This window comes from Vombatus ursinus, unplaced genomic scaffold (genome assembly GCF_900497805.2).
Source record: "Vombatus ursinus unplaced genomic scaffold, bare-nosed wombat genome assembly UNPS02007284.1, whole genome shotgun sequence".
In the NCBI taxonomy this organism is placed as follows: Eukaryota; Metazoa; Chordata; class Mammalia; order Diprotodontia; family Vombatidae; genus Vombatus; species Vombatus ursinus.
The window spans coordinates 692,863-715,208 of NW_020947062.1; the positions used below are offsets into that span (position 1 = coordinate 692,863).

Here is a 22,346-nt window from a genome sequence, read left to right on the forward strand (position 1 = left end):
TAGTACTTTTTAATATAGATGTTTTAATATAGTACTTTTATGAAAATAAACTTGTAATTGAACCCAAATTACAGTTCATCTTTTGATTTAAAAAAAAGTTTATTTTAGGGTACTGTTTTAGTCTTTCTAACATTCTATGTTCACTTGTGTATTCTGAAAAATTTAGTGTAACTTGCTCATTTATTTACATTGAACTTTTGACATAGATTAGATTTATTTTCTATTACTCCATAAACAATTTCAAAACAGGGCTTACTGACCTGCATTTTCTTGATTTCACCTTCAACAATGAATACAATTAAAATTGATCATTGTTCAGTTTATCAAAAAGGATAAAAGTCCAAATTTTTGTTGCATGTGTACTTGAAGAAACTGATTGGCTGTTGTTATATATAGGTAAACCCCAGTGATAGGTACCATCTTATGCCTATAATTACACCAGCATACCCACAACAGAATTCTACGTACAATGTGTCCGTTTCTACACGGATGGTCATGGTTGAGGAGTTTAAACAAGGTAAGTTCTTTTATCCTTACCCTTTTCTTCTTATACAAAAATTTAAAATACTGTTATAATCCTAGTGGCATTATACTGTACAGTATTGACTAAAATAATTTCCAGTCTAGAACTTTACAGTTATTTAAGGACCTGCAGTATGTTCTAGAGTATTAGTGTATTCTAGAGAATTCACTTCTTAAATGAATGTAATTTTTATACTTTTTCCTTTCCAGATATACAATTTGTATTTGACTTGACACACATAGTAAACATTTTAATTTTTAAATATTGTATGGGTATTGGAGTCTCTTCAGTAGATTTTTGTGGGCCATATCAAGTGTCTTAATAATATACTATTGCCGTGTAGAATTACAGTTTCTAGTCTCTTCCACAGGCAGAGACTAAGCAAACAGGAGGATAAAGCCATTAAGGAAGGAAGTTGGGCGAGAATGGGGATATTACCTTCTATTTTGCATCAAGAACTCTCAAACTACCATGAAATTCAAAACATATAGTAAAATTTTCGACTTTGTGTTGCCCTTTATGGGAATACATAGGTCTCCAATAACCATTTTTTAATAGAAGAAAAATCTGAAAGGAAAGAAATCTACATGAGTTTTTTTCTCCAAGCTAGATAACATCAATTTTTGGAGTTATTTATATAAAAAGTATTAAAATATTGTTCATATTGTTGTTTACCAACTTGATTCATTAATGACCCCCAAATTTTGTAAAATACTGTGTTTATGGCTTTCCCCCCATAATTAGTAGTTTTAAGATGAGGAAGTCTTTGTAAATTTAATCAATAACTATGTTGCATTATAATGTATGCATGTGGTATAATAAAGGTTTTTAAATTGTCACTTTGCTAATTTTTATAGTGAAATATGCAAAGAAGTTTAATATGTCTTTAATTTAGGTCTTGCTATCACAGATGAAATTTTGCTGAGTAAGGCAGAGTGGTCCAAACTTTTTGAAGCTCCCAACTTCTTTCAAAAGTACAAGTATGTATTTTAAGGCATGGCAGATGTGTTGCTTTCTTAATATTCACAGTGATATATCTGTATATATGACACTTTTTATTAGACAGACATTTCCAATAGAATTTAGATTTGAAGGTTCTCATTTTCCTGTGAATCTCTAATATTTAGAATAGTGAACACTTTTTGTTGATGTATTTCTTTTTCCCCCATCTCTTTTCAAGATAATATTTAGCCTTTATAATTGGTTGCCAAATAATTTAACTAGCTTTCATTAATGAAGACATCACTTAATGAGTGGAAATTGTCAGTGATTTGGCTAGAAAGACAAATGCTAAATATGTGGTTTTTCTACTTATTTTTAATACCTGGATATTTTAGGGCTAGTACAAGGCTATTTGTTGCTGATTAAAGGATGAAAAACTAAGATTATTAGAGGGGAGAAGTTCTTGTTAAAAGTTTACATTTGGAAAGATCACAGTCACGTAAATTTGTAAAATTACATACTACCTGTTTGCTCAATACATAGCCAACTGTTAAGCATTTTCAGTAGGCTATAACATTATTACCCATCCTTATTTTTTCATAATAAGGAAATCCCTTCAAATATTTAAAAGAAGTTTTCCTAGGAGCCTAGAAGACCTAATATTTTTAACATAAATGTTTAACTTTTAATGGTTTAATACCTTTTTAGTACAGGTGAGAAGCCTGTTTTAATTGTACTTGATTTTGATGAAAATTGTAAGTTTTATAATAAATCTTACTTGAAAAAAAACGGACTGCATTTTTATTTGCCCTGAGCTGAAATTTTTCCAGAGTCCCACATTTTTTTTTCTTTTCAATTTTTTTTAAGATTTGAAACTTTTCTAACCATCTGATCTTGTATTGGATTGTGTTATGTAATAATCTAAGCAAGATTTTAATATGCTATTCCCCAATTAAAAAAAATGAATGATGACCATCATAATGTCTCTGTGTTTTGTTTCTGTACCCTTTGCATGGAAAAAAAAAACAATAGAGCACTTGAATTGTGTTCTGGGGATTGCATTTGGAAGATTGTGTTATTAATGGCAATTTGAATAATTTATAGTATTGCTAATCTTTACCTTCTTTTTCTTTAGAAATTTTGTTTGTGTATAGAGAGTTTTTCTCCCCTTTTACTTTGAGGACCATTTAAGTTTGACATAGGTTTAGGTACTACTGTTTTTCTAATTTAGTACAAGTCAGAATAGTAATTGACAATGGAAGAACAAAAAAATATTCTTCATCATAAATATGTAGTGATGCCACTCAAACTTCTTATGGAGCCACATTCACCCCAATTTGCCCTTTGTAAGTTTAATGTGTCAGGGATTGTACTCATTAGTTTGTCTCATGCAAGTAAGGAAGCAACCGACTGATAATTTCTTCTTTAGAACCCAAAGATATATATACCTTCTAAAGAAAATTTTTATTTGGAAAAACCTTGAAGGGGTTCCTTTAAAATTTTACTTAAATAGTAGCTTTTAAAGTCAATTATAATTTCTTTTCCTAAATTGTTCAACCTGAAAGCATTCATATTTTTCTGCATATATGTCAAACAAGTATATCCTTAACGAGTAATGGTGATTTACTTTTGTCTGTTAGGTGAGAAAATGTCATATCAAGTTGGTGATATAGATGTATTTTAAATATAATAAAAACAATCCTGATCTAAACTTGAATGTTTAAAATCATGACAAGTGTACCAGTTATATCACAAAATTTCTCCCATGTTTTGGTATTCTTCAAAGAGATCTATTTTTACAAAGGGAACCAAGAGTTAGGAATAGTTTACAATAAGAACCTCTTGATGACATAAGGTTTATAGGCACTCTTATTAAGTTTCAAGTTGTTATGAATATATAAAAAACATTTAAATATGCCAAATAACGAGAGATAGGCAAAGTTAAATTTTTCTTATTTTTAAAATTGGTTACCTCAGAAGTATGTATTTCTTGTAGCATAGTTAAATTACTTAAATTTGTCTAGCGTCCTTCGTTGTTGCAGTTGTCTTAGAATATAGTTTACTATATGTGCTTCTACCATTTAAGTGTTTATATTTGAAGGAAAGTATCCAGAAAATTTCAAGATTGTTTCCTTTCTTTTCCAACAAACTTCCAGGAAACCAAATTGTCAACATTCATTATATATCTAAATGTGAAGGCATAGCATTGATTTGTGGTGTCTTGGAAAGGTTTGGTACTTTACATGAAATTATTTTTGAGAGCAGAAAGGCATTTGACTGTTCTCAAGATTATTTTTAAACTTAATGCTTTAAGGACTTAGTTACACTTATGATAAAATTGAGGCTGTCATTTCTTTAAGAACTTTAAGAAAGACACAACTTTGGGAATAACTTTTGACTTTACCTCAGGTTCAAGATAACCTAATAGCACTGACAGTGAAGGAAAGCACTTGATTAAAAAAAAAAAAAGTTTAAAGAGAAAAACATGTATGCCAGGGGGGGAAAAAAGATTCAACAAAGAAGGGATCAGGGGATTGAGGCATAAGGATAAATTAGATGTGTTCTGACTTTGATACTCTTTTTTTTTTTTTTAAAGATACCTAGACATCTCTGTAGAGGTACTTACAATAAAGAACATTGGAGGAAGCTTCCAGGTTTTATTGACTACTCTCTCAACTTTGGATTTTGCAACCAATAGTCCATTGTTTGTTTTTGTAATACAGTTATCTTCGGATTTTATGTGTCATAAAAATTAAATCATTAGGCTACAGTTTAAAAAAATTAAAAAAAACCCCACTTTTTTAATGCTATTTCTACATTTGTCAGTATAAGATGTGGCAGCTGATATAAACGAGCATCACTGTGACCTAAAGATATAGTACTTGTGCTTTGGGTCATAATTGCAATTCTAAATTCTAATTTGAATTTGTCACAAAATCTTTTGAGCCCTGGGTTTAAAAAAATCTGTGAACTTTTCATTGATTAGATCAGACATGTTTATGACAACTTTCTTGATTCATCCAAGGGTTTTTATTTGCCAATTTTTAAAAAATTTCATTGTTTTTTTTTTCCATTATAATATAGCAAATTTAACACCTGAAACATTAATGTGTAAAATGTTTTCTGGAGGCAGTTGATCAGCCAGTACCTATCATTCAAGCACTCATTCACTAAACATTTAATATGGCTGTCATTTTTGTAAACTGTTTTGAAAGATTTCTAATATAAAATAAAAGTAATTCAGATATAGCTACCCTTTAACATAATTTCTGCCTTTTTTAATGAGATTTATCCAAATTTGGGGTGTGAATTTAATATATATTTGAGAAGAGATTTTTTTGGGGGGGAGGGGAGAGAATTGAGAAAACAAATCTCATCATTTGCTTTTCCTTTGGTCAGTATGCCTAGGTTTTGGAAAGGTAGGGAAAGGCTGATGCTTTAGTGTGAATATCTAATCTTTAGCATCTTAGAAACTTTAAAATTTACCTTCAAAGATTACTATCTACAGTTGTAAACATGACTAATATCCTAAAGATCATTTAAAAATTTAATTTAGTGTCTATTATACATAGATTTTTTCAACTCTATCATTCTCTCAGTGTATCAATTGAAATACATATTAGTTTTGTGGCATGGCTATAGATGTATAGTAGTACTTCATTTATCCAACATCATTAGGTTTAAGAAAATAAGCCGATCAAACCTTAGATTAGCCTTCAATCATTTTTGATGTGTTTTTAAAAGATATTAAGTACATTCTTGCTTTTTAAAAATAGGTCTATAATTTAACATTTCCTTGATGATTCACAATTGTCATTATGAACTTCAGTTATCCTATCCTATAATGTACCAAAATTTTCAGTCTTTTGTAGGTCTTTTTGTCCCATATATGAAGTTCCTCCCCAATGCTATTAAATGAACACATTTTTTGTAAGCAATTACTGTATGCAAAACATTTGGTTTAAAATGATGAAAAATATAGAGCTTTTGGAGGGAACCCTTAAAGCATTTATAATACAGTGTGAGTGCACAATCAGTATGATAAATAGTAAACTGTATGAAGGTTTAAGTAATGAGCCAGACAAAATGCTGTAAAAATTTTTCGTTGGTCTTGTATTTACCTTCTCCCTTTTTTTTTCTCCTTTAGCAGTCTCCCACCTAATCTGCTGTGGGTTGGGAAACCATATGACCAGTCTTTATAATTATGTATAAAGAAATACAATCAGATTCTGCTTTAGCTTTTAGGAACCTGTATAAATAAGCTTTAGTTTGTAGCTTTTTATAATTGTTTTTGACTCCCCAGAGACTTATCAAAGTAGTTTTGTTTTCCTTTTTTTCCTTTCTGAAAGATTTGAAATCCCATTTAATACAATTTTACTTGGTGAAGTAGAACTAATTAAGGTGACTTCATCGTGATTTAGGTCAGAACATTATTTTGTCCAAAGACCATTGCTAATCTTAAAGCAGAGAGCAAGTAGTTATTTCAGAGATGACCACATTGTACTGGTTTTGGTGGGATTCTTATCTTACTAAATTTAATCTTTTTTGTGATGAAATTTCTTGGAAGAAACCTTGTCTCTAACACTTAAAACACCATTCTATAATTGATTATTAAATTTTTTGCTAACTACAGTAAGTTAACAATTAAGCACTTCAGTCATCACTTCAATGCTTTGGCTTTAAAGAAAAGGTAGTTGATCAAGATGAGTCATTCAAAATAAACTTTTAAAAATTGTGACTGATTCTATATGGAGCTAGATTTTCTTTATGCTTTATTTTGGTATCTTTATAAATTTAGCTTTTTGAATTTTTCTTTAATTTTAGAAGTATTTTCCTTTATAATCTAGGTTACACATTATGGATTGGACATAATTGTGCATAGTTGAGTTAAGACCTGGATGTTGTTTTTAAGTCATATTTTTAAACTCCTTGAGAAATACTTGAACGCAATTTTCATTTATTGGATTATTAGCATAGTCTCCATAGTTAGTTGTAAGGTCTATGACTAAAGCACTGAATTTTTGTTCATTGTCCCTTTAAAACAAGTTTATTTTAATCAATGTGTTGAATGAATAGCTTTTAAACAGTTTTAAGGGGACAAGATATGTCAATTTTCCTCTTGCTACAATTTATACTAGTTTTCTTGTTTTGAAATGTTTTATAACATAATCTGTTAATGTATATTTCTTTCAGAAGCAATCAAACTATCCTGTGGTTTGAGCACTTGTGGAATATTTATAAACTAATATAATCCATTAATATGCATAGGGTGAGATTTTTACTTTGCAATCATTTTTGGGCTAGCTGTTCTAAAGTTAGAACAATTCAAGGAAGCTTATAGCATTGTGGCTTGAATATCCAACTCCAAACATATAAATAAAATAAATAGCATATTGTCTTTATCTTCAAAGGCATTATATTGTACTTCTAGCAAGTGCACCAACAGAAAAGCAGCGACTAGAATGGTGAGTATAAGATAAGATTTACAGAAAAGAAAATATAAATTTCCAAATGACCCTTTGAAATAAAGCACAGACCAAAATAAAATGGACACGAGATAGGAAGAATAACTCAATAAGCCCTTCGATTTAACTTTTCATTTTTTTCTTTTAGACATATAAATTGCTAGGACATTGGAATGAGGCCTCACTTTTTTTTTTTTTTTGTAGTGAATGAATGCCACGTAACTGCCAGTAATACCTTTCTAGTTTTTTTACTTGCTACTGTGCTTTTTACTATTATTTAAAATTCACTTCACTTCATAACTAGAGTCATTTCTAAAACTACTTTGTTAGTATCTTTTCCCTTAAGCTCCTGAGCAAAGACTAGTTATCTTGAAAATTCAAGTTTTTGAATTTCCTGATTTGAGTAAAGCTTTCTTTTTTTTTTTTTTTTTTTAAAGAGGGTAGATGTTATTTTCTGACCTTTAAGGTAGAGTGCTGAAAAGTTACTTATGACTTCTGGATTTACTTGGGACAATGAGTCCATTAAACTGCTTGTTTTGGTATTCTTAATTATTAAAGAGTACCTTAACTTTTTCTTTCAGTATAAATCTTCTATTTCTGTACATTTTGCTTAACTTTTATTTTTGTTTAAAAGTAAACAAACTTTTAGTAATACTAAGTGGCATTTGTTCAGGGTGGGCTTGGTGGAATCAAAAATCCGAATCCTCGTTGGAAGTTTGGAGAAGAATGAATTTATTACACTGGCTCATGTGAATCCTCAGTCATTTCCAGCACCCAAGGAAAATCCTGACAAGTAAGCATACCTCTTTCCTTTAACGTTTTCAGTAGAAGTAAGAATAAAATATTAATCTGATATAATAAATTCAAAGACTTATTTTCCATGGTACAGAGAACATTATTCTGGAATTAAATCCACCAATGTAGAAAGTACACTTGGATTTTTTCCTTTTTTTTTTTCAAAAATTACAGCTAGTGAGATATGAAGAACTGAAATATAAAGCTTTAAAAGTTAAAGTGAATACTTCGTTTTAGTTTTTAAAGTATATTAACGTGTAAGTTTTGTAGATAAGTTGTTTTGCTTTCCCAAGTTAGGAAGCTTGACTAAATGCCTTTTTGCTTAAAGTTAACACTTTGTCCATATTGGTAACTAAAACTGGAGTATAATACTATAGTTAATTTTATTATTTTTTAAGTGGTGGTTTCAAAAAATGTATTTTATAGTAATAGTTCAACTAACCTGTTGGGTTTTCAAGGAATATGCTATATGATTAATTGACTATGTATAATTAATTAAACATTTAACTAGAAATTCTTTTTTTTTCAGCTCTTGTTAAAAGACTTTTGTAGAGTACTATATATTTCAGTATCTTAAAGACATAGATGATCTGTTTATTAAATTTATAGATCATTAAATGTTATCTAGAAAGACCTAGATATTGTAGAAAAGTGGTCTGGATCTAATCCCATGAAAAGTATAGATTAATGTCTTTTATTAAGTTAAGGGAGGAAAATGTTGTACAAGCATAAGGTAGTATACACATGTATGATTAGGCAGTTTATAAAAATTGTTGTAGATTAACTTAACATTTTAGAAGTAGTACTATAATATGGCTCCCAAAAAAATGCTTTCTTGGTCTGCGTTAATAAAAATACAGTATTCAGAAAAAAAACGAATCTGATTATATATACTGTTATACTTTGGGATGGTCTACAATTATTTCCTTTACTTCCTCACCTCCCATTCACTTGACTCTAACCTCACTGCCTAACTGAAACTTCTTTTTTTTCTCCAAGGTTGTCAGAAATCTCTTTTAGTGCTAAATCCAGTGGCCTTTTCTCAGTCCTCATTCTTCTTCACCTCCTTTGCAACATTTTACACTGTTGACCACCCTGTCCTCCTGGATGCTTTTTCCTCCCTAGGTTATTGTGACACTGCTCTCTTCTGGTTCTCCTGACTGATACTGACCCTTCTCGGTCTTCTTGGTTGGACCACCATCTATATCCTGCCCTCTGTACATGGGTGTACACCAGGGCTTTGTCCTAATTCCTCCTGTAAGTGGTCTCATCAATTCCCATGGATTCAACTAGCATCTCTCTGCAGATGACACCCAAATCTACATATCCAGCTCTCATCTCTCTCCTGAGCTCCAATTCCGCATCACCAACTGCCTATTAGATATCTCCACCTGGATGTCTCGTAGGTATCTGAAACTGATCATGTCCAAAACAGAACTCATTATCTTTCCCCTTAAACTCCTCCCTCTTCTACACTCTCCTTTTTCTATCATAGACACTATTCTTCTAATCACCAAGATTCACTACCTCAGTCATTTCCAACTCTTCTGTTTCCCTCACTCTCCATATTTAATCAGTTGCTAGGTCTTGGTGATTCTACCCCTATAACATCTGTTGCATCTGTTTCCTTTTCTCCAATCATTACCCTAGTTCATGCCCTTATAACTGCTCACCTAGACTATTTGTGATAGTCTTCTAATTAGTTTTTCTGCTACCATGCTCTTCCTTCTCCAGTCAATCCTTGACATAACTGGATTCTTACATCCTCTAGAATAAAAGACAAATTCCTAGGACATTTAAAGACCTTCACAAGCTGGCTCCAGGCTATCTTTCCAAACTTAATAAAATTAATCCTTTTTACTCCACTCCAGTAAAAGTGACCTTCTAGTTTTTCATATACGGCAGTTCTTCTGTCATATTTGAGCCTTTGCACTGGGTGTCCCCTAGGGCTGGGATATTGTCCTTTCTAACCTTTACCCCATAGAGTCCCTGGTCTAGTTTGTATCAAGTCTCTGATGCGACCTTCTTTGGAAGGTTTTTCTTAGTTCACCTAATTGTTAGCCTTTGACCCCCACCCTGATACTTTGTATTAAGCGTTTGAGTGTGGAGACTTTTCATTTTTCTTTGTACACAGCAAGGTACTTGGTACATTATCAGGTACTTAATAGCTGTATATTGAACTGAATACATCTAGATTTCTGTTGGTGAATTCTGGATGTAATGTTTTAGAAGATATTAATAATTAGAATATTAAAGCACAATCAAAATGGTGAACAGTTTGAGAACCATTGCCATGTGAATGATGATTTTTTGAAGGAACTGAGGATATTTAACTTGGAGGACTGAGAATTGTGGATGGCCATGAATGGTGATCTTCAAATACTAGGTAAATAACTTAACCTTTAGTAATGGGTAAGGAGGAACGTATAAATGTAGAAGAAATCTATGAATGACAGACAAAATTTGCTCACTAGAAAGACTAACAAAGACTTTTTAATAGGCTTGTCTAATGAGGGTACCAAATTGATTGATACTGTTGATGACACTAGTAGGTGACTTCAGATCTGTTTATCTAGTCTTTATTAAGAATCTAGTATATTCAAGGCATCATTTTATATGTGTTAAAGCAACCAACATAATAATCCAAATGGACCCTACCTTGAGGTTTACATCCTGTTGGAATAGGAGTAGGGTGAGATACAACATGAACAAAACTATGTACAGAGTGCAGAGGAGAGATCAGACAACTCTAGGAATGTTTGAGGAAGGAGAGAGTGCAATAGCTAAGGGATCAAAGGAGAATTTATGGGTGAGATGGCACTCAAGTTAAAGCTTGAAGGAAGATATGCAAATATGGCATATGATCAGTGATCTCATCAAATTTTGTATAACTTCCAATAGTGCAGATTTCATTCAACCCATCCTCACCTTATCCTGTGCAAGTCTTTTCCTTGTTCTTTCATAAATCTTAAATAGGGGTAGGGTGTCCAGTCAGCATTCTTGGTGCTTTAGGCTAGCTCTGAAGATATTATTTTGGTACTGCTGGAGCACATGGACTGCCTACTACCTTTTATTAGTTGGTCTCATTACATGACAGTACAGTTTGTTATTGATTATGTTTTGTAGCATATTCATGATTGCCTTGTGTGATCCATTGCACTTTGGGTGATCCTCAACTTTAATTTTTTTGTAGACTGCTATTATGTGCCTTGTAGCTACATAGTATCATTGCAAGAATATTGATTGTTAAAAAAGATGGTTATTTATATCAGGGGAAAGCATGGGGTCATTTGGGAAACTTTTGTTTCCTAAAGACAATTTAGCCTACTCTTTTTCTTCCATCCCATTTTGGTCCCACTTCATTGTTTTATCCACAATGTCTGTCCAAATGTATATGCTTATTTATGGACCAGTTTTAAGGTCTCTCCATTCAGTGGCATGTCATATCCTTAATTCATCTACGTTATTTTATTGTGTGGATAATTAGGTCAAATTCTTTATTAACTGTGCATTTTATTTAGGACATTATGCAGCGTTTCAGAGTTTAATGCAATCAAAATTATGATATCCTCAAAGAAAATCATTTGAAGGACCTCATTGTAAGGAATCCCTCTTCTATTTGGATTCTTTGCTGGATATTTTTTATGAGAATGTTTAAATCCAAACAACCCAAACAGAAGGTTGTTGGACAAAGTAATTTTTGTTCCATCTTTAAAAGAATCTTGTGAGTATTTTTTTCTTTTAATCAAATGTGGGAGATACTTTGTTGGGGAGCTCCTTTAAAGTAACATTTTGTTTTCCTGAATCAGATGCCATTTTATTGAGACAAACGAGTAAACAAAGTAAGATCCTGGAGTCTCTCCGTCTTTCATTTGTGTGACTGTGAAGATGTTGTCTCTTGTAGAACATGGTTTGCAGAAGTCTGCCTACAGAGCAGGAGTCTGGAATGTGGAGATCAGCGACTATATTTCAGGCATGGGAGATTGCTCATACAAAGGGAAGGAGAGGTGGGAGATGGTTTGGAGAATAACAAGTAATATGGTTTGGCTGGGAAATAGTGTACGAAGATAAGTAATTTCACACATAAATAGTTAGGTTGAGGCCTGATTGTATATTGGGCCAGACTAAAAAGTTTGCAATTTTTCCCCCTAGGAATAATAGGGAGCCAAGTTTTTGCATGGTAGGGTAACACAGATTTATGTTTCCTGAAAACTTATTTCATGTCTTGATTGGGGAAGGGTAGTTATATAGACAAAGAAACTAATTAGAAGGCACCTGCAGTAGATCAGAGGCGAGGTGATAAAGTGAATAAATTGGTTACCCTGTATGGGTAGAGGCCTATGTGAGACATATTGTGGAGTGTCTCTGAGACCCTAATGAAACTGACACTACAGGAGTCATGGCATAGGTCTGACTTAAGTCAGCCATTATAAGTGAAGTTCCTGGGATATACTGATAACTTCATCTAGAATCACATCTTGCTTCACTTGTCTTTCTTGCCACTGCACTGAGACCAAAACGAACCCCGTGCCTTGCTTATAGTCTCCTGAATCAGCTCTCATACCTTGTTTATCAGATACTTACCTTCAGCACCCAGCCTGATACCCATTCCTCAGTCTTCTTCACCACTAGGAGGAGAGCTTCCAACAACTGACCTCACTTTAATGACTCAGATTAGAACTAAAGTCTCAGATGTTAGACCTTTTGCCATAAGCTCTTCATTTATAGGGAGTTTTAAGATCAAATCCAAGTTTCTTTTTTCTCCTCACTCTTGAAAAAGAATTGATAGTCCCATTCAGAGGACTCTTGAGGGTGTGAGCCTCAGTCAGAAGTACTAAAATGCTTATGGTTAGCAAAATCACATCACTTACTTTTCCAATCTAGTGAATTCCTGATTGCCTAAGTGAAAAATCATTCTTCCCTGTCACCATTTTCTTGATATCTCAGTCCCTTTAATCAAAACTCTACCCTGTCCATATCCCAGTGTAGCTCCACCTACCCCTTTTATTGTGCCTTCTGGAATCCCTTTTCATTCTTTACAAACTTATCACCATCTTTCACCTCTGCTTATTTTGCTTCTTCTGTCTTTATGTCACTTATAGAAACCTTGATCCTTTACAGAAGACACTTTTCCCTACTTGTCATATTCACTACTGGTCTCATTTTCTTATTTGTCAACTGACACACACATCCCTTTTTCCACTTGTCCTTCGCTACTTTTCCTTTATGGGTCATCCAATGCAAATACATCACTTAGTTCATTTTCTGGTGGTAGTTTTTTTTTAAGAATTTCCAGGTCATTTTCTCTTTTCTGAAGGAGTTCAGTATTGATTCAGTGTTTTCTTTTCTTCCTTAATTTCTGCTTTTTATATTTAGATAACTTCACCATACACATTGATGTTTGCTCAAACACTCTGCCCTCTCAGTTCTTCAGTCTCTCTTCTTTCATTCTGTCCTAGCTGCAACAGGAGTGAGAAAACTATTGAATGGTGACCATCACCCACAAATTTCTGTAATCAAGGATTCTCGTTTTCTTTATCCAGCTATAACTTTTCATTCCATCTATGCCTCATTGCTCTTACATCCTTTTATTTGTCCTAACCACCACCACCATTCCCTCTTTCCTTAAGTAATATCCCAGGCCATCACCCATCTTCTTAATAATGCTTTTTAAAAACATTTTCTAAGTCTGACCTTTTTTGTGAATCAGTTCAGTTCTGTTGAATTGTAAAGCTATTTTGTACTTTGAAATCCTTTGCTACCTTGTCCCGTTGCAGCTCATACTTTGCCAAACCTCCATCATGTATTACTTCTTCCATCACCCTCCATTCCTATTCATGAGCTGCTAATCTATGCTAGAGAGAGTCATACAATCTTTCTCGCTGGATCCATTACAAATTTATATCATCTAATATAAACTGGGACCTCGCTTTAGCAAGGGAACAGACACTAACTTTGTGATCTGGGCAAATGATTTAACGTGTTTGTCTCAGTTTCCTCATCTGTACGATGGAGATAATAATAGCACTTGCCTCCCAAGGTTATTGTGAAGATCAAATGAGATAGTGTTTGTAAAGTGCTTACTAAGCACAGTGCCTGGCACTTACTAGTAAATGCTATTCAAATGTAAGTTGTTATTGTTGTTTTTACATCTCCGTTCCTACAATGGCTACGCCATACCTTCTTTACTCTCCTCAAGCCTCCCATGCTATCGCTCCACTTCTATAGCTGAGAACCTTACCTTACCTTACCTTACCTAGAGAATAGGCTGTTTTGTTGTCCATTTTCTTTTATTCCCACTCTGACATCTCAAGACCTTGATATCATTCCTTATTCTCTCCTAGTTTACCTCAATTTCTGATGAAGAGTTGGCCTTTTTCCTTACCAAGGCAAATTGCTGTAATTGTACTCTTAATCTCATCCTCTCTGAAGTTTCTCCTCCTCCTCATCTTCATTTTCTCATTTTTTGTCAGTCAATCTCATGCTCAGTCTCTTGTCGTTACTAGTCTTTCTACTGTTTCTTTCCCTGCTACTTACAAACCTGCCCAGCTTTCCTCATCCTGACCCTTATTTAATTCTACCATCCTTTCAAGCTATGTTATCCTTTATCTCGCCTCCTTTTTACAGCCAGAATCCCAGAAAAGCTATCTCTGATTCATTGCCTCCATTTCTTGTCTTCTCACTTTTCAATCACTGTCTTACAACCTTGTCACTCAACTGAAACTGCTCTCCAAAACCACCACTGATGATTATTTTTTTTAAATTAACTTAATCATCAACAAACACAAACATTTCAATATACAAAGAATAAAAAAAGAGGGTTGTGTATGAAGTTGTAAGTTTTTTGTTACAGGTGTTTAAGTGTATTTTAAAATTAACAGAATCGTAACAAAGTTGTCCTGTTTGTGTCGCCTTCTGAATTAACTTATGTTTTTTTCATGTAGTTTTATTGATGTTCTTTTTTGCATTTTGATAAATACGCAGTAAACCTCTCCCTCTTGCTCCTTCTTCCCCCCCCACCCCCATAGAAGGTCTCCTCAGTAACAAGTATAGTCAAGTGAAACACCTCAATACATCAGTTGTTTTTGAAAATGTATGTCTCTTTTTGCATCTTTAGTCTAGACTAGGGCAGGGCTTCTTAAACTTTTTCCACTCATGATCCCTTCAGTGCTTCTTAAACTGTGGGATCATGGCCCATGGTTCAAGAAGTAGGTGACATACTTCATCACCAGTTCTTTTGAAGTCATGACTTAACATTGCTTTGATAAGAGATACGAAGTCTTTCAGAGTTTTTATTCTTTACCATATTGTAAATTGTTCTCCTGATTCTGCTCATTTTACTCTGTGGTAATTCGTATGTGTTCTAGCGTTTCTATGAATCTGTCATAATCATCATTTTTTATGGCACAATAACATTTCATTACATTTATGTATCCCAATTGGTTCGTCCATTTTCCAACTGAAGGGCACCTGCTTTGTTTCCAGTTCTTTGCTACTACAAAAAGTGGTGCTATAAATATTTTTTGTTCATATCGGTCCTTTGTCTCTGTCTTTGACTTCTTCAGGTTATGTGCCTAGCAGTGGTATTCAATGGTTATATATAATTTAGTGACCTTTTCCTAAAAATCTCTTAATTGGCAAACACGGCCTTTTCCTAATTCTTATCCTTTTTGGCCTCTCTACAGCTTTTGATATTGACTGGTACCGTTTTCATTTCCTGGTTCCGTCCATACTTTGCCCTATGGGTGTGCCCTGAGGCTTCGTCCTGGGTCCTCTTCTCTTTCCACATACTCTTTTATTGAGGTCTTCAGCTTCCTTGGGTTCAATTATCTATGGGAATGACTTCCAGATTTATATATCTAACCCCAGTCTCTTCTAATCTCCAATTTCCTATCACTAATTTCCTATTGAACTTTTCAAACCTGGTGTCTGGTAGACATCTCAAACTCAGCATATCCAAAATGGAACTCATTATCTTTTCCCCAAAACCCACCGTTCTTTCAAATTTGTCTTATTTTTTTGAGGGTACTGCTGTTATCTTAGTCACTCAGGTTTATATCCTTGAGTCCTCATTCTCCCTTTTCCCACACATCCAATCAGTTTCCAAGTCATCATAGTTCTGTCTCCACAACATATCTTATATCCATTTCCTTCTTTCTCCTCACACATCTACCATATTAGTTCAAGCCAGCCACCATCACCTGTCACTTAGACTACGTGCAGTAGCATTTTTGTTTGTTCTCCCTCCCTCAAGCTTCTCCCAACTCTGTTCTTTCCTCCACTGAATGACTTTCTATCCTCCACTCAAATGACTTGGCTAAATTACAGGTTTTACTTTGCACTTTAGTGTCATGCTATGTCATATCCTTCCCTGACTCACCTTCTCTTCTCATTGCTGTCTAGGATTGATTATTAACTTCTCTGTTAATTTCAGAGCCTTTCCTTTACAACCTGACTCCAGTTTACCTCAGTGGCCTGAGATACACATTACTGTTGCTCACATTCTTCAGGCTAGTCAAACTGACCTTTCTGTTCATACATAGCATTCTACCTCCCATCTCCCCATTCCTAGATTATATTTTGTCCTCATTTGCACCTCATAGAATCCCTTAGTTTCCTTCAAAGTGGTCAATCAATCACTGCTTCCTAAATGAAGACTTTCCTGAACTTCATAGCCACTAGTGCTTCTCCTCCCAAATTATACACATTTATATGGGTATGTTTTGTGTCACTTAGTCGAATATAAGGTTCTTGAGGAAACACAATGTTTCATTTTTTCTTAGAATCATCAGGACTATGTGATACATAATAGGCACTCAATAAATGATTGACAGGTGGTTGAGGTAGAAGTGACAGGACTGGTTATGTAACTCTAGCGGGGCAGGGAGAAAGTGTTACTGACACCAAAGTTATAATGGTCTTGCCCTCAACATAGAAACGAAAGTTTGGAGAAGAAGCAGGTTGAGTTAAACGGGGAAATGTGTTCAGACTTGTTTGACTTGAAGTGCCAGATGGACATCCAATTCTAGATGTCCAGCAAGTTGGAAATGCATAAATGGATTTCAGAAGACAGATTGTTGTGGTTTTTCTGGATTAGGCAAGTCACTTAGGATCCTGAAACTTCAGTTTTCCTCATCTGTAAAAGGGAGTCAAACTAGAATTAGAAATAGATCTTACAGATAAAGGATCATAGTATCATAGAACCTAGACTTTGAAAGTGACTCCAGAAGTCATCCACTCTGATCCTCTCTTTTTGTAATAGAAGAAACTGAGGGCCAGAAATCTTAAGTAACTTGCCTAAGAAAGGTAATAGAGCCAAGATTTTAACCTAGGTCCAAACCTAGTGTTTATTCTAGACAAGAATTGAATGTTACAGATATAGGATCATAGAATCCTATGACTAGACTTTAAAAGAACCTTATTAGTCATCCAGTAGTAGCCTCTTTTTTTTTGTAGTTAAGGAATCTGAAGCCCAGAAAGGTTAAATGATCTGCCTAAATTAGTAAGGGTAGAGGAAGGATTTGAATCCAGATCCAAATCCACTGCTTATTCTGCTGCCACAGTAGAAGTTTCCTTTCAGTTCTAAATCTGTCTTTCACAAATACAGACAGGTAAGTTCTGTAATCATATAGGCATTTGAACTAGTTGTTTAGAAGTTCCTTTCATAGAGTTTGGTTTGATCTTCTTTGCTAAGAGTCAAACAGTTGATTTTTTTCTCTTTATATTCAGGATATTGCTTTATTTTGAATGCTTTCAAGTGTCATTATGAACTTGTTGATGTGTATAGTGGTATAGATATAGCAAATGTAGGTGTGATTGCTCTCAGATAACCAAAAAATTTTACATTAGCTTTTTGACTGCATTTATTTTATTTTTTATTGATGTCCTTTGCTTTTACATCACCTTCATTTCCAAATATATCCCTCCCTGCTCTCCCACCCAAAGAGCCTTCTTTTGTAACAAAGGTTGCATTTATTTTAGACAAGAGTTCTAACTATTTGTGTTTTGTGTAATTCAAATTTTACTCTATGTCATAGAGTCATACATCAATGAAAATTATTATAAATGATTTAACATCCATATAATTTTTTAGGAAGATTATTTTTTATTTTACTCTGTATAACTTAATTTAGAAAAATTTTCATTGTTCACATTGATTAAGTTGAAGTTTTCAGAAATTTTATGATTACTTTGTATTGAAAATATTTTGCAGGGAAGAATTCCGTACGATGTGGGTGATTGGATTAGTGTTTAAAAAAACAGAAAACTCCGAAAACCTCAGTGTTGACCTTACATACGACATTCAGTCTTTCACAGATACAGGTAAGTTCTGTGATTTTTAAAAAAAATTTGAAATTTAAGATATTTAGCATGTATTCTCATTGAATTTGGAATAATCTTTGTGGTAGTGTTACTTGTGAAAGTGCCGCAGTTTGTTTTTGCATTTGGGGGATGTACACATTTCAGAAAAGAATTAGGCCAGTAATGTTTATCATAGCACCTTATAGTTCATAGAAGGTCAACACCTAAGGCCTAAGATGAGACATGAGAGGCAAAGACATGAAGATTCAAAGGAAAAAAAATACATTTGAGTGTCAATTCTTGGAGGGAGAAGCATACAACTTGAGTTTCAGTTACCGTAAGATGCAAGATGGGGATCAACATTGGTTCTTCAGAGTGACTGCCTTCAGATTTGGCACACTTGGCTTTCCCGTTCAAATCAGGGCATCTGACTGAGGCAGGTGAGCTTTTGTAGAGGAGGGATAGTCTCTCACTCTAACATGTCTGGTTGGTTTTCTGTCTCTGATTTCACAGATGTGGAGATGCTAGGGATTACTAACAAATAAGTAGAATAGGGAAACAAAATAAGTTATGAATGTTATGAATGTTTTCAGTAAAGGGGTCAAAGTTATTCCAGAAAAAGGGAGATGTTGGTTATCCAAAGCAGTAAGTGGCCTCCTACAAATGTGTTCTTTATGGTTTTTGGGGAGAGTAGAAAAGCTAGAGTTTTCTGAGCTATAACAGAGACCAAAGAACTTGAATGGTTAAGCACATGTCCTCAAGATGATTTTTAAATGCTTTTAGGGTATAAAACTCACTTTCTGATATGTAAAGAAATCTGTCTTATTCTTATTACCATCAGTGTCAATATAATGTACTTTACTGTAAGGGAAACTTATGAACTTAGGACATACTGACCGTAAAATTTATTTCATCTGTATACAGTCTAGTTGAACCTTGTATTTGGATTGCTTGGAACTGGAAGTGATCTGAATAAGTGTACTGAAATCTGAATAGCTTGGCATTCCTGCCCTGCCTCCTACTCCGAGTCTTGGAATTGGAGGTTGTACCTAATCAACCAGCTGCTGTAGGAGGTTTGATCTTTACAGCAAGTATAGGTCAATTGTATTTTTATAGGAAAAAATTGAGGAAAAGTGTTGTTGTTTTTTTTTTTTAATAATCAGGTTGACTTATATTGTGGTATAAATGGCTTTTTAAAAAACAAATAAAACCTTTATTGATATCTTTTTTAAAAATATCATACATTTTCCAATGTAGCCTCTGCATGCATGCATGAGTGTCTGTGTGTGTGTGTGTGAGAGAGAGAGAGAGAGATAAGGGTATGACTAGCAGTAGACTCTAGGGGTCAAAGCATATGGACATTTCAGTCACTTTATTAGCGCATAATTCTGAATTGCCTTCTATGATAGTTGGAACATTTCATAGCTTCGCTAGTTGGAACATTTCAGAGCATTAGTGTTTGTCTGTATATGGCCCCTACAACATTTATTCTTCTCATCTTTTGTCATCTTTGCCAAACCTTGTTGTTTCGATGTGCATTTCTCTTATTAAGGACTCAGATTAGTCTTTCGTGTGATTGTTTAAATAGTTTATACTCCCCCTTTTAAAAATTGTTTGTTCATAGCTGTGTGACCTTGGGCAAGTCACTTAACCCCAACTGCCTCACCCAAAAAAAAAAAGAATTATTTGTTCATATCCTTTGACTACTTATCTATTGGGCTTTTGGGCTTATGCATTTTCTGTTACCAATATATATTGGACAACAGACTCTTATCAAAGATACTTGATAGAAACATGTTTTCGCTGTTGACTACTTACCTTCTTATCCTAATTGTATTTTGTTTGTATGAAAACGTTTTCATGTAATCAGAATGATCTCTTTGATCTTTTGTGATAATCTTTGCCCCATTTGGTTAAGAATTCATCGAATTCATTTCCTTCCTGTGGTTGTTAAAGGTACCCCTATCTGGTTATCTTATAATTTTTTAAATGGCATAACCTTTATATTTAAGTCTAAAATATACAGTTGGAGTTTATTGTTGTATATAGTATAATATATTGCTCTAAATTTTATTTCTGCCAGACTGCTTTCCAGTTTTCCCAGCAATTCTTGTCAAATAGGGAATTCTTCCCTAAATAACTTATATTCTCAGATTTATTGAACACTAGGTTACTGAGTTAAATGATGTCTTATTCTCATTTGTCTAGTTAGTTCTACCTGAATCTAGTCTTCTATTTTTTTTAACCAACACTAAATATTTTCGATTTTTACTACTTTAAGTTATAATTTGAGCTCTGGGAGTGTTCCTGCTTCATTCTTTCTTTTCTTTTCTTTTCTTTTTTTTTTTTGGCTAGGCAGTGGGGTTAAGTGACATGCCCAGGGTCACACAGCTAGTAAGTGTTACGTGTCTGAGGTCGGACTTGAACTCAGGTCCTCCTGACTCTAGGGCCGGTGCAGTATCCACTGTGCCACCTAGCTGCCCCATTTCATTCTTTCTTTTCCCGCCATTATCTACTCTACTTTGAGTTTCCAGACCTTTTGTTCCTCCAAATTAGTTGTGTTATTGTCAAACTATATAAAGTATTCTGTTACTAGTTTGGTTAGTATAGCACTACAATCTACAAGTTAATCCTGATAGTGGTGCCATTTTTATTATATTGGCAGAATGCAGAATGGCAGTAAACCTTTACCACAGAGTGGGCAGTATAGTTGAACAGGGTTATATTTATACAATAATAAATCGTAAGTTAGAAGTCCTGCTTCTACCCTTGTGACTGGGCAAACTCTCTTGAGCCATTTAATTAATCTATAAAATGAGACATTGTAGATAATCAGATAATTACCAAATTCCTTTCAGTTTTAAATCCTGGGATTTTTCTCCTTCCAGGGACAGTGGGTGTTTATAATAGTTCTCCCCCCCCCCCCAGGATTACTTCTAACTCCTGGTTTATAGATTTAAAATATTTTATTCTCTTGGGAAGTTTGCCCAAAACAGAATTCTCTAGACTTAGCCACTAATAGGTTGGTCTATAGTGGAAAATCAGTTTGAGGATTGTAGAGTTCTATATGTGAAAAACATTTGTCTTATGGAGACTTTGCTAGTGAATAATTTGACTTTTTCATTCCCAGACATAAAAATAGATTTGTAATTTTGTTTATATAGTAGCTTGAAGCAAAAATTAGATTAAAATTGCATGTGATCTCCAATTTTAATTATGTATCCATTTTGTTTTGAGTTTATGTTAAAACAGTACTTAATTTTATTTAATAGCTATTTTTGGTTAAGATACAGGAATATTTTACAGTCATTTAACCAAATATTCTTCCATATCTTCATTTATAAAATTGGAAATACAGAAAAATTCCTGTGAAAATTTGTTTTTCAAAGAAAAACAAGATTTTTTGAATAGGACATTAATTATTAAAAAATTTTATCGTAGTTGAAAGTACTGTGCAAAAATCTTTTACCGTGGGGTCCCATGAGAGCAGGTGAAGTTGAGACTCGAAATTTCCCTGTGTCTTTTTTTTAACTACAGTTTTGATTGTCTCTGTCCCAAGGTGGGCTTTGAGTTTTACACATTTGTTTTATTTCCTACTCTTGTCTTTTTAATTGTCTTTAAACTTCTCTAGGATTGTTAAAGTATATATTTTCTTATTCTTGGTAGGTTTCCTTTTGTTAAGGGATTTTGCTAGATACAGATGATGATTGATGATAATTCACATTTTTTTGGTCACTGTAATACAACCTTGTGAAATATTGTTTCTCCCTACTTTACAGTTGGAGGCTTTTAGAGTCCCCAAGGTTATACAGCTAGTGTTAGAATCCAGGTCTCCTGACTCTGTCAGGGCTTTTAATGCTATGCCAGTATTTAATTCATAATTTCAAATTGGCTTTTTATCAATGTTTTTAACTTTTTAGAGTAGATTTAATACTACCCTAAAATATATCGAATTACTCTCCAAGGATCTATCTTTGCCCCTCTTTTCTCTTTCTTGGAGCCTTCATCAGTTTCTGTGAGCTTAATTATCATCCATACAGTTTTTCTCCTGATCTTCAGTCCCTTATCACCAAATGCCTGTTTAACATTTCAAACTAAAAACCCCAAAGATAGTTCCAATTTAACATAACCAAAACAGAACTCATTATCTTCCTGACCCTTCACCCCTCTGTAGCTCTTCTAGATTTTCCTATTTCTGTTGACAACACTACCATTCTTGCATTAGCTTCAGGGGTGGGGAACCTGTGGCCTTCTAGGTCTTCAAGTGTGGCCTTTTGACTTAGTCCACATTTTACAGAATAAATCCTTACTTACAACAT

The 22,346-nt window shown here is 33.8% G+C and overlaps 1 protein-coding gene across 6 annotated transcripts in view; it reads left to right on the forward strand.

Moving 5' to 3' along the window:
- PAPOLA (poly(A) polymerase alpha) overlaps positions 1–22,346 on the forward strand; it is a 75,266-nt gene that overhangs the window by 38,380 nt on the left and 14,540 nt on the right. For all 6 annotated transcript variants that reach the window (XM_027848982.1, XM_027848986.1, XM_027848984.1 and 3 more), the window contains exons 11-15: positions 397–517; positions 1,419–1,503; positions 6,877–6,930; positions 7,604–7,723; positions 17,939–18,048. In XM_027848982.1, the coding sequence (XP_027704783.1) occupies positions 397–517; positions 1,419–1,503; positions 6,877–6,930; positions 7,604–7,723; positions 17,939–18,048 (490 nt within the window). The remainder of the gene's footprint in view (positions 1–396; positions 518–1,418; positions 1,504–6,876; positions 6,931–7,603; positions 7,724–17,938; positions 18,049–22,346) is intronic.